The sequence below is a fragment of the Gymnogyps californianus genome, chromosome 1, assembly GCF_018139145.2.
Source record: "Gymnogyps californianus isolate 813 chromosome 1, ASM1813914v2, whole genome shotgun sequence".
Classification (NCBI taxonomy): Eukaryota; Metazoa; Chordata; class Aves; order Accipitriformes; family Cathartidae; genus Gymnogyps; species Gymnogyps californianus.
In genome coordinates, this window is record NC_059471.1 from 67,385,181 (window position 1) to 67,400,486 (window position 15,306).

General features: G+C 41.9%; 1 protein-coding gene across 2 annotated transcripts in view; it reads right to left on the reverse strand.

The window, feature by feature from the left end:
- The window catches only part of RASA3 (RAS p21 protein activator 3), a 134,989-nt gene extending 120,013 nt beyond the window's left edge, over positions 1-14,976 (reverse strand). For both annotated transcript variants that reach the window (XM_050908376.1, XM_050908385.1), the window contains exon 1: positions 14,886-14,976. In XM_050908376.1, coding sequence (XP_050764333.1) covers positions 14,886-14,940 — 55 coding nt within the window. In that variant the 5' untranslated portion in view covers positions 14,941-14,976. The remainder of the gene's footprint in view (positions 1-14,885) is intronic.
- Between the last annotated feature and the right edge of the window lie 330 nt (positions 14,977-15,306).

A 15,306-nucleotide genomic window follows, 5' to 3' on the forward strand; every position in this document is an offset into this window, starting at 1 on the left:
TTACGCAAGTACCACTCATCCCATAGACTGAAAGCAGCACAGTATTTTCCTTTTATAAGTAAGTATATATTCCTGTAGTGGCAGGAATTTTGTGTCCAAAAGGGGATCAGATCAAGGTTACAATGGACAGCCTTCATGATGGTAACCCTCAATTTCAAGTGTTTGACTCTGGAAGCTCTTCAGTGCTTAGCGGATGCAGGGGTAGACAATGCAAGCCTTCTAGATACTGGTTCCAGCTGCCAGGATCGTATGTCTGATACCATACTTGTCTCACTGTGACGTTATCCAGGCTGTCTTACAGGCAGAACAGCAGCTATGCATTTCAGTGACTTTCCTAAATTAGGCTGTTTTTCAAATAATTAGTATAAAAACTCATTTATCACTAAGGTTAATTAGACAATTAATGAACCAAAAAAAATTACACCTGAGCAGACTGCAAAATGAACTAAGTGGGCCAGGTCAAACTTACTGTCTAGTGTCTTGAAGGTTTGGGGCTGAACCATCCAATCTGGATTATTGCAAGAGTACAAACCAACAGCAACATGATTACACTGTCTACTGCAAAGCCATAACTGCTGATATGATTCTGAAGCCTGGGCATAACTAAACACCTTTTAGAAGCACCACTAATACCACAGCAGACTTACAGCAGCATCCTCTTGAGTCAGTTTTAATTCACAAAAGCCTCAACCTCCTTCCCTTTCTCCCCCAAAAGCTCTCAATCACAGCCCTACAACAGACTTCACTTTACTCCCCATCAACAGCTGAGTAAGTGCTCCACTCTTCAAAGAAATACTTAAGCATACTCTTGATAATAAGCTATTTTGGTCCAAGAATTTTACTTTAATGTCTGTTAAAAAAAAATTTAAAATCCTGATTAAAATAAAGCCAACTTATTGGCTCAAAATATGTTTTGAAGCTTTATATTGTCATCACCTTCACCCTATGCTGGCCTATTCTAGTGTTAATCTCATGTTCTCCAAAGAAAGCTATCATTCAACAAACAGAAAGCACTGCGAAGCAAAAAAATCTAGCATGCACTGGCTGGGCTATGGCTCATCCTTCCCACACCCTGCTACTCCTGCAGCTATGAAGGCTCAGCACTGCAGCACAGCTGGTTTCAGGTGTACCACAGGGGACAGAGAAGCAACAAACACCTTGTCAGGGCCTACTGGCCAACACGAACAGACTGGTTCTCCTTTTAAAGGATGTCTGCAGCAGGTAAGCTGCATGGACCCCACATGTGATTTTCTAGATGTGTTCACCATAAGACACTCTTTTCTCCCTGCCATGCCCAGCCTCATTCACTATACAAATTCTGACTTTGGGGGAAAATTATTCAGAGGGTAAGACACCAAAAAAAAGAAGTGTGCACCCATGTCCAAAACAATGACAAAAAGAAATATCAAATAAATGCACGACACCTGCACTAGACCAAAATGCTCCATTGTGCTTTGCTTCTGTCCAAACCCAAGCTGCCCCAAGATAAATATCCCCAATTCTATCCTCCTGCAGCCTGATACCCTAGAAGATATGTACACTGCAAAATACATTAGCATTTTCATCATGACACCAAAGACTACCAAATGCTTTACCTAGGATAGAACAAAAGCACTGATATATCACCACCACTGCCTCCTCCAAAAGCACAAAGGGAACCAAATTCCCACCTTTAAAGCATAGCTACAAGGTCCTGCCTTGTGACTGACTCCATACTCTAAAGGGAATGGGTGGAAGCTCCTGTCCCCATCTCACATGCTGGAGTTGTGGAGAGCAACCAGGGATCAGACTTAGCCCCATACCCAGTATTTCCTCCAGGCAAGTCACCTCACAAGTAGTGGGTTTTTGGGATCATGTTCTAAAGCATCTAGTTAACCCCACGCAGTACAACAGGAGTTTTGGTATACCTGCAGCCTGGCACTAATTCACAGACACGTAAGCTCTTACTTGGTTCTAAGCCCTTCTTGGATAAGATATTCATGCGTGACCATATTTCATTCTGCCACTGTGCATGGTCTGTTAAGCACAGTATTTGCTCCTACGCAGTTCCCAATGCAGTGTGCATGGTACTGCTGAAGTAGGGACCCCACCTTACAAGCATTTGGTATTTCTGGTTACTGCCAAAATCAAACAGCCACCATACCAAAAAAAAAAAAAAAAAAAAAAAAAAAAAAGACATGGAGTTTGACATGGTACAACTATAGCTGAGTAAGATTTCATGGGACTAGAGAAAAATACACTTTCAATTCCAGAGATTTACTTTGCACAAGAAAGTAAAGCCCATATTCAAGAGCATGAAGTACAAGTTACCTGCAGGACTAGATTACCAATTGCCATTACCAGAAGCAGGGCATCAGCATACCAAAAATTTGCAGGTGTTATCAGGAAACTCTAATAATGACAACATATACAACATTTCCCACTAGACTATTAAGGAGATTGGTTACATTTAATACTGGAGCTGACTTTAAAAGTCATTCAGTTAATATTTTTTTTGCTTTCAAACCTACAACTTTCTGGAACACTGTCACAGAAGCAGGTGTCAAAACACACTAATTATCAGCCTGTTAGGGCTTCACTTTTACTGAAGTTATTTTGCTCTATTGCAACATCCCAAATTCCCCCAGGCACTTTTTAGTCCCTGTCAAAAACTTCTGCCTCACCATTCAAAAAACAGACAGTCGGGAGTATTGGTCTGAATAAAAATTAGCTTTATTTTTTTCCTCTCTCTCTCAGGCAATTTCGCTTAATAGGCCTAAAAAATAAAAAGCCACAGGGGAGTAGGGAGAGAATAAGTACACCACTTACACTATCTTGACATCTAGTTCCTTCCAACCCTAACATGCAACACCAATTTCCTGAAGTCCACTGCAGGTACCACCCCAGAGAGTATAGAGGCTGGCTCTATGCTTCAATATGAGAGGGAAGAGGCATAAACAGTTCCCCTAGCTTTAGTCAGAGGTGAATTTATGACCTCTGACCACAACCTCCTTTCTCCATCATCATCTCTGAAGCACTAATAGTCTAAGCCTATTCTGCAGCAACTACCTGGAGTTCCTGTCTTAAAGTATTGTACACTGTTAGTGGGAACTCTGGGGTTCGCACTGGTCAAGCAGAATCACCCAAGGGCTGCTGGCTGACAGTGTGCAGCAAAATTAACTATGTGGAACAATCTACAAACATAGGGTAAGACTAATATTTACAGAAATAAGAGCGGTGTTGGTGAACTCCTAACTTACATTTGAGGCAAGAGATTCTAACAGAGCACAAATGTGGTTCTTCGGGTATCTTAACAACTTGACATTTGAATATTATGCAACATCAGCCAAGGTCCCAAGCATTAAATATTTACACTACAAAATGCGACTCCAAATTTCCAAAGAGGAACAGATCAGAGAACATTTGCAGAAATGGCTGATGGGTCCCTTCTGCTTATCTACTGGGGAATAATTTACACAAAAGTCAGAACTTAACCAGTATGTTCATGGAGGCAAAATGCAACTCCTCCTGATCTCAGAAAGTGAACTAGGTTAGAGTTAATTACCCAGTGCTACAGGGAAACATGGTCTGCAGGAGGTCTCTAGGACCAGACTAGGCTACTGAAAATTTGCATAGATCAAGACAAGGACCTTACTGACAGTCAATGCAGGGCACAAAACTTATGGGAGCACAGCTCCTCTCTGACTTGAGCAGAGCAGGTGCAAGTTTTCTGGGACCTTTACTGCCTCCCTGAAACAGAGCACAATACAGCCTTAAAGTAACAATAATCACCTACAGAGCAAAATAACCTCAGTTTTACCCAATTCTCAGCCACACTGAGCAGTACTGTTACTTTTATATAACTGCAGAGGACCCAAGAACCTTAAAAAAAAAAAAAAAAAAAAAAGGTGTGCTATCTTATACTGCACCCACGTGATCTGCTAAAAGACAGATTTCAGACGACTGCTGGAGTTTCACAGTTCTGCCACTATTTTTGCATACCTTGTGGGAAACAAGTAGCACTTCCCCTGGTTTCCTTATAATACATGGAATAAATATAATGTGCAACTACCTATATGTACAATGCTTTTAATGTAATCAATTATACAGTTTCTGTTAGGGACATCTGGGAAAAAAAAAAGTCAAAAGAAGATAAGCAACTGGAGTCAGCAGATATGAAAATCTGATCTGTAGAGGACTGCCAGGTCTCACAGTGCTAGCATTCCTTGCTTCTCTCTGCTAAATTGCATTAAAAGAGGCAGCTAAAAATAAGATAAATATTTCCCCAATATTAAATTCTCCATGAGAGCAAGTGCTGCCACTACAGAGATATTCCACAATTCAAAAATGGAAGGGAAAAACAGCCAGTGCATCTATAAAGAGAAGAAACAATGCTTATAATGCAAGCCTAATAGCAGGTGTTTTGTGAAGAAGCTTTTGAACATGTATTGTACCACTACAGATCTTTCATGACTACAGAGAGTATGTAGAGAGCAAAGCTACAATCTCAGAAACAGCACCCGGTTAGCAAATGACGACAACAGAAGAGCCAACCACTGGACTATGAAGAACTTCCATTGGTTCTGGAAAACTTGGGCCAGCCACTCAGATAGGTAAGTATTCATAAAAGCACCATTTTTTCAGATGTTTTGTTCTTAGAACAAAACACAGTCTTGTAAAAAATAAGAGCAATTCCGTTAGGCCACTGCATCCCCTCTCTTTTTTAGTGACTATTAGGGATCTGCAACAATGCAATCCCAACCAGTAAATCTAACTTAAACATTGCTGGTTTGGAGGGGATGGATTGTTTTTGTTTTAGACACACACAGCTCTCACATTGTGTCATACTGTCAGAGCTCAATTTTCCAATTGTGTTCACGTGTTCTGTAGCAGTCACCAGCTTTTCAAACCAGAACCTAAAAGCAACTGTAGGATGTCACACCCTGTGTCTCCTGCAAAATAGATCTAATTTTCCATTACAAACTGGTGATTGTTCCTGGGCAGGGGGAGGAGGGAGAGAGAGAGGGAGACTAAGAAAGGGAGCTTTTATACTATCTACCAGATTTTTCTTCTCTTTCTACCACCCTCCTTCCTACAATTCTACAAGCTGAATGACTGCCAGAAAAATCAACGAAACTATTTTTCATTGAAATAGCAAAACAAAACATCTGAGAAGTTTCAAGATACCATTCAATTACACTGTTAAACACAAGGAACATATAACCACCTTTAAGAACTCACTAAATGCTTTAAAACACACATCTTAGAAGAAGATACCAAGAGAAACAGCTTTCAGAATGCCGCACTGTAGTACTGAATGGAACAGGAAATGAGGAACAAAGAAAGGAATTTCATAGATTCCAGATGTACTCTAACACCAGCTGGGAAATACAAGCAAGAATCAACTAAAGCCTTGTAAAAGGCTACCACTAACTGTTTTCTTCTAGAGCTCTTGAACAAAAGTAAGTAGCTGTAAACAATTTGTAAATAGAAATATTCTTAGAAGAAATTGGAAACAGCAGTACAAATAAACTTCTTCCCCTCTCTTCTATTTTTAAGGAGTTTAAAACCCAGCCATCAGTGCATCTGTTTTTTTGGAGTTACTTTTTTAAACATAAGAACTCTGTATAAGCAGCCATAACAGAAGCAGAACTGTAAATGAAGTATTTCAAGTTGTCAGTTTTTCAATACTTGGAATGTTAAAAGCTGAATGAAACTTGAAAGCAAGGAAAATCAAAACCAGTAAAATTGATTTATACTACATGCCTTCTGTGTAACTGGAATTGAATGGGCATCTAAATTTGTAAATTGCTAAAAAAACAAGTTATCAGTCACTCAAAAACTTTGTTCCTACAGCTATAAATTAAAAACCACTCTAGGTTAAAAGCCCTGGAAACAACTCCTTCACAAGTTCAAATACCTTGTTCAAATACCCTGTGTAACCCAATGTCTCCAACGTTTTACTTTCCTTTTCTGAAACACAAACTCAGGCCTTTCAACACAAACTTCTTTTAAATGGATTTTGAAATCTCTGAGTAACAAGTACAGTGACAAAGAGACAAGTATATTTCCTCTCAAGGGCACTGTAAAAGATGAAAAGAAAGCTTAAGCATGCATCTTCTGGAACACAGATCTGCATTAATAGAAAATTTCCCCTCCTCCTGCTATTGCAGAAATAGATGTTCTTCCCAACTTCAAGGCTTTTCATGAATTGGTTGCACGTGGCAGAATTGAGACCCTTCATCTAATGTTCATCCACCTACTACCAGCTTATAAAAGTAAAGTACATTAATATTTATGCAAATTAAACATTGCATCAAATGCTACCTGTTCAAACCTACCAGTCGTTCATAAATAAGTGAAACACTCTCCCTCTTACCATCTCATCATACTAATCCATTTTAGTTAATGGCAATGCAGTCACACAGTTACACATCCCAGCAGGTAGGGAACAGTAAGATTCAGTTGTTGGGCTAATGAAGGGATCTTCGTTTTGTCCCAGTGCTCCCTGAGAGGTAATAACAAGCAAACGCACGAGTCTCTAGTCAGGTAGAAAAAAAGATAAGACTTCTGAGGTCTGGAATGAAAACTGAAGAGCGGAACTCTTAATCAACCTCAGAAGTTAGGCAAGTCAGACCAGGCTGTAATTCTTCAATATCTGTGTTCTTTCCTCAACAGACCTCAAAAATACAGATACGCTACATTTTTTTCCCCTTTCAGACAGAAAAGGGGGAAAAAAACCCTCAAAGCTCTCAAACTTTCCACTGAATCTTTAAAGTGTTTTACACTTGGCAATGATCCATGAAAAATTTCAAGAAATGAAAATAGGAAAAAAAAATTCCACTTCTTCATAATTTTGAAGCTTCACATCTCATTTTGCAAAACTTTCACCCAGAAAGTCTTCTACAGGAGGAAAACAACATGTGAAGTTTCAGGGAAGTTGCTTTCCCTTGGTAGAGGTTAGGACAGGAGAGGAAGGAAGTTACATTTGTTTTGGGTTTATTCCAAAACAAAGCTTTTAGTTGGATCCTAAATTCAGTCATCAGTCCCTTATGCTGAAGACATCAAACAGGCACTGCTAAAGAACAGATACTTCATAACATTTAATACATGTTGCTAAGATCAGAAGGTAAGAGCACTATTCAGAATGTGCAATCAGCTTTTCAGTTTAATAAAATGTAACCTGTTATTAACTCCAAGCATATCTCAAGCTTCTCCTTGATTTAACCACAAAATAGATAAACCTCTGGTACTACAGGGTTTAAAAACACAACATTAAGACATACTAGTGCATGTTTTAACCATTAATACATGCATTAGGTGACTTGCTCCCCAGACGTATTAATAGTCCACTTGCACACACAAACATTCATTTTTCTTCTACATATTTGGCTGAACATTTATGGTCTGACATCATTATAAGTGATATAACTGTCTGATATTTACATCTTTTATAGTATTCAGCAAAGACTACAATTCTCTGTCTTTACTCTAGGCTTCTTGCTCTCACACAGGGAAACTAAGATTTATTCTCCAAAGACACCAGTTTGCAGAGGGTTTTCTCACAAGTGAATTGTCACAACATGAGAGGTATTAAGTACTCCTTAACAACCCCAAGTGGATTTTGCCTCATCCTTTACCTGACCCCCTCCAAGAGAAAAACTGCTACATGAGCTACTCAAAGATTTAATCCGGCTCTCACAGAAGTGTAACTATCTGCTTCAACAGAATTATTCACAATTTACACTCCTGTAATGGAGATCAGTCAGTCCTTCATCAGTCAGAGACTAAGAAAGGATAGTGGGAATACCTGAAGGTCCATTTGCAGGCTATAGTGTTTATCTGTTCTAAGAATTTTAGCCTGATGTATACTATCAAAGGTATTTTAGAAGGTTTTTTAAAATTGTATTTTCTAATCTTGCTGTAGGCAACACCCTTCAGTGTTTCCATGAGAAGATCTTCCTTAAATGGGAGCATCAGTGCAATAAATGGCTTTGTATGATAACAGAATGTTTGACAGCATATCTGCTTAAGTAGAAAACTTGCTGTGATGCAAAGAAGGGGGGGGATTCTGTTTTAGCATAAACAAGATAATCAACATTAGGTGCCTCAGCTTTAGAAGACAAGTGTGTGACAGAGAAGCGGGGCAGCGTGTGTGAGTAGTAATCAATTAATACCAACTAAAACACCTAAACTTCCCTAAGCATCTAAGGCTCCTGAACTGAGTGCGAGATGCAAGTAGTTCTCAGGTGGCAGGTCAGAGATACGGATACATCAGTTTGTCAGATAATCCTCTTGATGGTCTCACTGGAGTTTTAACATTTGTTCTCCAGAGCAGCTGACCAATCCAGTGTATATCGGAGGCTAATAAATACAGCATCATCAAGAAAACATGTACTATGGAAGGGGAGTGGACTGAAGAGTGTAGAAAGATTCAAGCAGTCTCATGACGCTGCCAGTATACAGACATGAAAGCAGGGGATGCACCTGCTGTCCCCTCTGATTTCCCACACATGCATGCTCCCAGTCAAGCTCCTGATACCTGTCCAGAGACAGCTCTGACGTTCACTTGAGTGCACAGATTCAGCTCACTAAAATGGAAGAAAACTAAACCTGACACGAAAAATAAGTCACATTCTTTAGGCCTGCTTTGAAAACTGAACTGGATTTTTTTTGTTAGCAGAGGAGCACCAGCCAACAGCAGGTGTGTTTGGGGTGAGGGCTGCGAAGAGTATTTTATAGCTGAGAGCAAGATGAGCAGGGAAGTGGAAAAGCAAGACCTGCCTTTTCAACAGCAACAAGCTACTAATTTGGGTTAGCATATCATGATGCCATGCCTTGGACTGCACCTAAGAGAATCACAAAGCAGTGTGTGAAGCATGGAAGAGAACAGCATCAGGCAGAACAGAGACATAAGAACACAGAAGAGAAGCTAATATTGGGATCTACCGAAGCCAATAATTTCAGAAATAGAAATTTGTTTTCAACCAATAAAATAAAATTAAAAAAAAAAAAAAATCACACAAAACACCAACCAGTCTGAAGAGTAATTCAACGCAATGAAAAGTTTTCAAAAGCATTTTGTGGAAAACTGCGAAGCTAAGATATCCAGCACTTACATAACATCCTCATGTAAGAGCATTTGGTACTTTGACCAGCAGATAATCACCCCAATGAGAAGACAAGAAAACACTATTAGTTCTGGTGAAAGAGATTAAAGAAAACTTTTTTCAAATGTACTAATTCCAAAAGAGGACACAAAAAACTAGAAAGTTTGCTTCCTGACATCAGAGGCTCTGAGCAGATCTGTTCAATGGTTTCACTCCTGTGAATTTACCTCTACACACTCTAAAAGCCAAGTCACATTGGCTTCACTCTCACATACGAAACATTTTTTACTTAAAAGAAAGTTATGGATAATTTGATGTCAGGCTGGCGGCCCCAAACACAAGCATCTTCCATTTCTTCCAAATTAAGCTCACTGAAGCGTTTTCCACTGCTACCTTTGTTTCCTTCTCTCACTTGCAGAAACTATGCTTTGGTCTCCATTTTTGCTCCAGCCACGGCTGTTCCTAACAGTCCACGAACAGTCACAGCACTCCTCCTCTAGAAATAGCACTGGTCCCACATCTTTTCCATTCAGCACATTGAACACAAGTCGGTCAGAACACAACAACCACCAAATTTAGCAGAGTTTGAAATACTGAACCAGTGGCGCAAAATCTGCATAATCTATTCTGCACCGTCCACAGCCTGTCAGACTCAAGCCTTAAATAGCATTGCAGTCAATCAATAACAACATAAGTTGCCACTTTATTTTACCTACGCAACATCAGTTTAAGCTGTACTTGTTAACTTTTTAACGTGCAGAAATGATCCTGAGAAGTCTTCAATATATTCAGGGTGAGATGCAAATAACTCTTCTTCCTTTCTTTACTTGTTGGTCCGCTGACTTTGAAACACTAGAAAAATCATTGTTATTTTTATAAGAAACATTTTACATTCCCTAAACAATAATTTTCTATTACGTTTATCTATATATAGATAGGTACCTGGAAAAAATTCTCTCATTCTAAAAATATCTATTCGACAACCTTATGCCCCATTTAAATGGGGATAAATCCTTTTACAGTATTATGCAGTGAGCATATTTAGTCGTACTTACTTCTACAAGTAACCACTTAAGACAAGGCACTAAATCCCAAGAGACAACATTAAAAGGGACATCTTCTCAAGACAAAATGGATTTCCCTGATCAACCTTAGGATTATTAGACTTAAGGGAGGCCTTAAGTTTGTCAGAGACAAGATAGTTCCTCCTTAACCCTACATAAATGCAGAGACGCATCTCTCAAACATTTATTCTGTATCAAGTTTAATGGCGGAAGGACAGTAAATACCTTCTCTTGGCAATCAACCTGCTTAAACACTAGTATACCAGCACTTAAGCAAACACTTTGCCTGACTTCACCCAAGACTCTCAGTTTCCCAAAGAAAAGCTGAATTGCTTTTGCAATGTCTTAAACTACATAGCTCTGTAGGAATTAGTAAGGAAGGCACAGCAAAATTAAGAGTCAGAGGGACAGCACAGTCTACAGACCAACAATCCTCATCTAGTCAATTGGACTGCCACAATGTAAATGAGGTTTTTGAGTTCTCAGAAAATGGTGGGTTTACCCTTTGAACTAGCTAAGCTGTGAGTGGAACACCAACCCACATCAGGTAGTAGCCAACCTTTATCACAAAAGTTTCACAGCTTTGTGCTTCTGATCACACTTAGCGCTAAGGAGAGACTATGCTGCCAGAAGTCCCACATTTTAGACTATGACCTCAACACCTGTAACCAACATCCCTGGCCTTTTCTAACAATGATAAAAGAGCTTCAGAAGTTTATGAATGTCTTAAATTGTGACAAGCCCTCACAGTGTACAAGTGGACCATTATGATCTCTGAGGTCAACAGAACGATGAACAAAGGGTCCTCCTCGTTATATTATGGCCCCTGGTAGCCTCTTGATGTGCATTATCCTCCTGCCCCAATTATTATTCCAAAACTATGGGACAGTTTAACCTCTATAACAAGCCCTGCTACTGCTAGAAAAAAACAATTTTAGAGCAGAGCCTAATATTCCTAGATACAGAAGTACTAGATTTCAGGGACATGGAAAACTTGCTACTTTACAGTGAGAATTCACAAATGAGCCATTTCTTTAGATTTCTCAAGTATAAATAATTTCACAAAGTAAAATCTGGCAGAAAGTTCTCTGCTAACCAGTATACAGCCTTCCACAGCAGAAATGCTGAATATGAGCTTTTATTTTTTGAACTGAAAGTTTAATAGTTGATACCATTTAAGGAGGAAAAAAAGTAGCAATTAAGTAAAGTATATTTATTAAGTATTATTAACAGTACAACACAAGTCATGTTGTCAAGCAGAAGGACTTTCTTTGTAGTTTTTCCAGCCAATCATCAGCCATAGAGCCTTATGTTGTTTCCTTTCAGGTTTTGAAACACTGACTCATGGAAATATCAGCACGGCACACTTCCTCAAAGTGGCAATCTTATAGGAAGTGTTTGTTTAGTCTTACATGACACATTGTTTTGTTTATGCATAAGGGATTCCGGTAAAAATAATTTTCAATTAAGGAAAAAAAGACAAGAGGACAACAGTTTCAGTTATGGGAAGCCAAAATAAATTAATTTCAAATAGACATTTGAACAGTGCATTCATTAGCACAGATACTACTTTTCTCTTTTTACTGTATGTTACTCCCTTGCAACAGACATGAGCAGAAGTAGCCAGGCATTGAGCTCTTTCAATTCAACAAACCACAAAAGAAACCAGAAACTGGACAAGAGGTAGCACAGTAACAATTCCTCTTAACACTGTTACCCACAGTGACAGAGCTCATGTCGTTGCTCCACAATTTCAGTATCCCAATGAGACATTTTTTGGAAGTGGCACATCATTGGCAGTGCAACCGAATGAAGGAAACACGGGTTCCTAAGAAGCTCAAGGGTTCACATTTTCAATAGGTGAAACAGATGGCTCAAGCCAAATCCAAACATGACTAGAAACAACACTATTCAGAATGGGGAAGCATTTAGGACATCTGGGATATAATTACCCATCTAGCTAAATATGGCTGATTCTATGCAACCCATCAGTCTCAAAAGAACAAGTTAGACCAGCAGCAGAAAATGCCCTCATTTACCTGCATCTTCTTGGAAATACAGGACAAGACGCAGCCATAACAATACATCACATTTGGGCATTCAAACATCTCTAGGCTACAGATGTTTTGCATGGCCTGAAGCCTCCAAACTGCATCAGCCTCTCTATTAAGAAAGGCATGCCGCCATGGGTGTCCCACCCTGACCTCACAGTGTGTTTGCACTGATTCTTCAAAGCATCAGTCCTACATTTCATCAGATTTACACCGAGGCATACTTGTGTATCAGTGCCCCCATTCATGATTTGACAGCAAAGGTGCTACAGAGAAGGAAACATCTTACCAGATCAAGCACAGAATATCTGAAAGTCAGAGATCAGTCAGAGCTTGGCCATGAAACAAGCTCCCAAAGAATAGAACTGACCACTTCTAGAGCATGATTAATCAAAGCAAATCAAGATGGGAAATGACTTATCCCTTTGTCCTCAAATAACTTATCCCTTAACCCATCAAAAGATTCAAAGTCTCCTGTCACTAGAGAAGAGAGAAACCTACAAGATACTAGTGAATGGGAACTGCTAAAAGACAAATCTACTCTTGGGAATAGCTGACAAAAGTAGTGTCCCTTCAATGTTCACTGTCTCCTTTCAAATCCGCTCACAGGATTTTTTTCAGGGAGTCTACAAGCCTCCATATACAATTTCTTCAAGATTAGGATTGCTTTACAAGGCCTGTTAGATAAGAAATACTCCCTCAACCCATCAGAGCAATCCTGCCACTTCTATTTTTCTGACAAATTTCACAAAAGATAGTCAGCTACAGAAAGGTATTTAATTTACGAAAACGAATCCCAGAAACTCATGCTCCTGCCACGAAAGTCCATGAATATACTTTTAGACACTTTCTAGCGAACATAAGGAAAGAGCTCGCTTTTGTGCATACCTATTATCGCCCTCTGCTGTATTACAGTAGAAAACCTGGGCGCAGCGGTGCTCCAGAAAGCGCCTGGCATTACTCTTGCAGTTCATTGAGTAAAGACCTTCTGCTTAGAAGGCAGAAGCGAAGCACCGGTGTATCAGTGATGCACACAGTTTCTCCTACTTACTATCCACGCTAAAAGGCAGCATGAATCCTTACTGCAATACTGCACATTCATCAAACACTTAGCTCTGATGAGGACTCTGATAACTGAAGTCAGCAGTAGGATTAACTTTAGTCCATGATTTAATGAGATTAATCTCAAGTCTTTTGCTGCTATTATCTTCGATCTCTTCTACCACTCAAAGAAACTCCCACACTCTAGTGACATCAATCATCTAGGTATGACAACATCACTGTTTTCTTCTCAAAAAAAACCCCAACACCCAAGAGTCATCATCCTATATGTGAGATGTGTTCTTACTCCTTTCACTAAAAATCACTAGATAGGAACAAGCTGCAATAGCATCACTTGCATGGTGACCAAATTTCTCACTTGCAAAAAGACTTTTTTTTTTTCCCCCTCTCCTCTTTGAAAAGAGCCAGAAAACAAGTCTCTGACCATACTTCATAGCCTTACTGAACCTATTTTCTGGATGTATAAAAGAACACAGAATCAACACATAATTTTTAGTTTCTGTCATAAAATTTTACTTCTTAAAATTTGCTATCACTAAACTATGTGCTAACAATCAATAAGGAAACGATCTTAGCAATGGTCTCTTCTGAAATGCTAATGCCACTATCCAATAATGAGATTTCCTATACAAACTCCAGTTTCAGTTTTACCTAACATGACAATGGGTGGTTGCAAATTTGCTTTTACATGCACGGATATGCAAGAGGAGATATTTCAAGAGCGTTAATAGGAAGCTACAAGCCCAACTCCCCTAGTACCCACCACTGCGAGTCCGGCGCTAAACTTTTCCACTTCCCCTCAGGCTCCCAGCCACCATGCCCCATCTAAGTGATGCAAACCGCTCCCTCTGCATGCAGGTTTGATTCTGTTACGGAAACGAGGAATTTCCCTCCCAGCCGGCACACTCAGAACTCTACCAGGGAGAGTTTAATCTGCACGCTGACATTTGTCGCTTACTTTCTAATAACGTGGTTTGGAACTCGATCAACAGCAAGAAGAAGAGTGAATCTCCAAGTGCGAGTCGTAGGAAGCCGTAAAGCAGCAGCCTCAGCCCGTCCCGCTCACTGAGGCAAAGGGCTGAGGCACCGGCTCCTTCCCACAGCCGCTTTTTGGCCGGCTTCGCACCAGCTTTGCCCGTGACACACAGTACTGAGACTCGGTGACCGCCTTCAAACTTTTAGCGCGTAGCTTAGCAACGAAAAAGGAAAAAAAAAATCGCGAAATCCGCCCAACATCCTGCGCCGCCCGGACTCCCGCCGGCGCCGCTCGCCAGCCGGACGCGCACCGCGCTGCCGGCCTGTCACCGCGGCACCCGGCCGCCTCACAGGCACCGGCCGGCCGGCCGTCCCTCAGGGCGCCGCTACCCACCAGCCCCGCACCGCCGGCCTGAGGCGCCGCGGAGACCCGCCGGGCCGCGGGCAGCCCCCGCCCCGCCGCCGCCGCGACCCCCCGCCGCCGCCCCCAACCGCTCCCCCGGCGGGACGCGGAGCGCAGGCGAGCGCAAAGGAGCGGCCGGCGCCGGATGCCTCGCAGCACCGGCGCTCCCCAGCGCCCGGCGCGGCCCGCTCCAGCGGGGGCTCCCCGCCCGCTGCCAGCCGCCCCCGCCCTGCGCACTCACCGATTTTAATCCTGACGCTCTGGAAGACCCGCAGCCCCTCTTCCTCCACCGCCATGGTGGTGGTGGTGGTGCCGCCGACGCGCCTGGCGCTCAGCAGTGCTTGAGCCCCGCCGCCGCGGAGACGCACGGGCCGGGCCGGGGAGGAGGAGGCAGGCGAGCTGCTCCGCCGCGACGGGAAGGAGGGCGAGCGGACGGCTCGGAGCGCGCCGCGACCGGGCTGCCGCGAGCGAGCGAGCGAGCGAGCAGCCGAACGGAGCGGAGCACAGCGCCCGCCTCTCCCCGCCTCACGCTGGCAGCTCCCGCCCCCGCTCCCTCATTGGCCAGCGGGGCAGCCGGCCGCGGCGCTCATTGGACCGCTGCCTGCCAGGGGTGGGAGGGGGAGCGGGGTGCCGGGGTTTCGCGGGGAAGGGGGTGGGTGGCT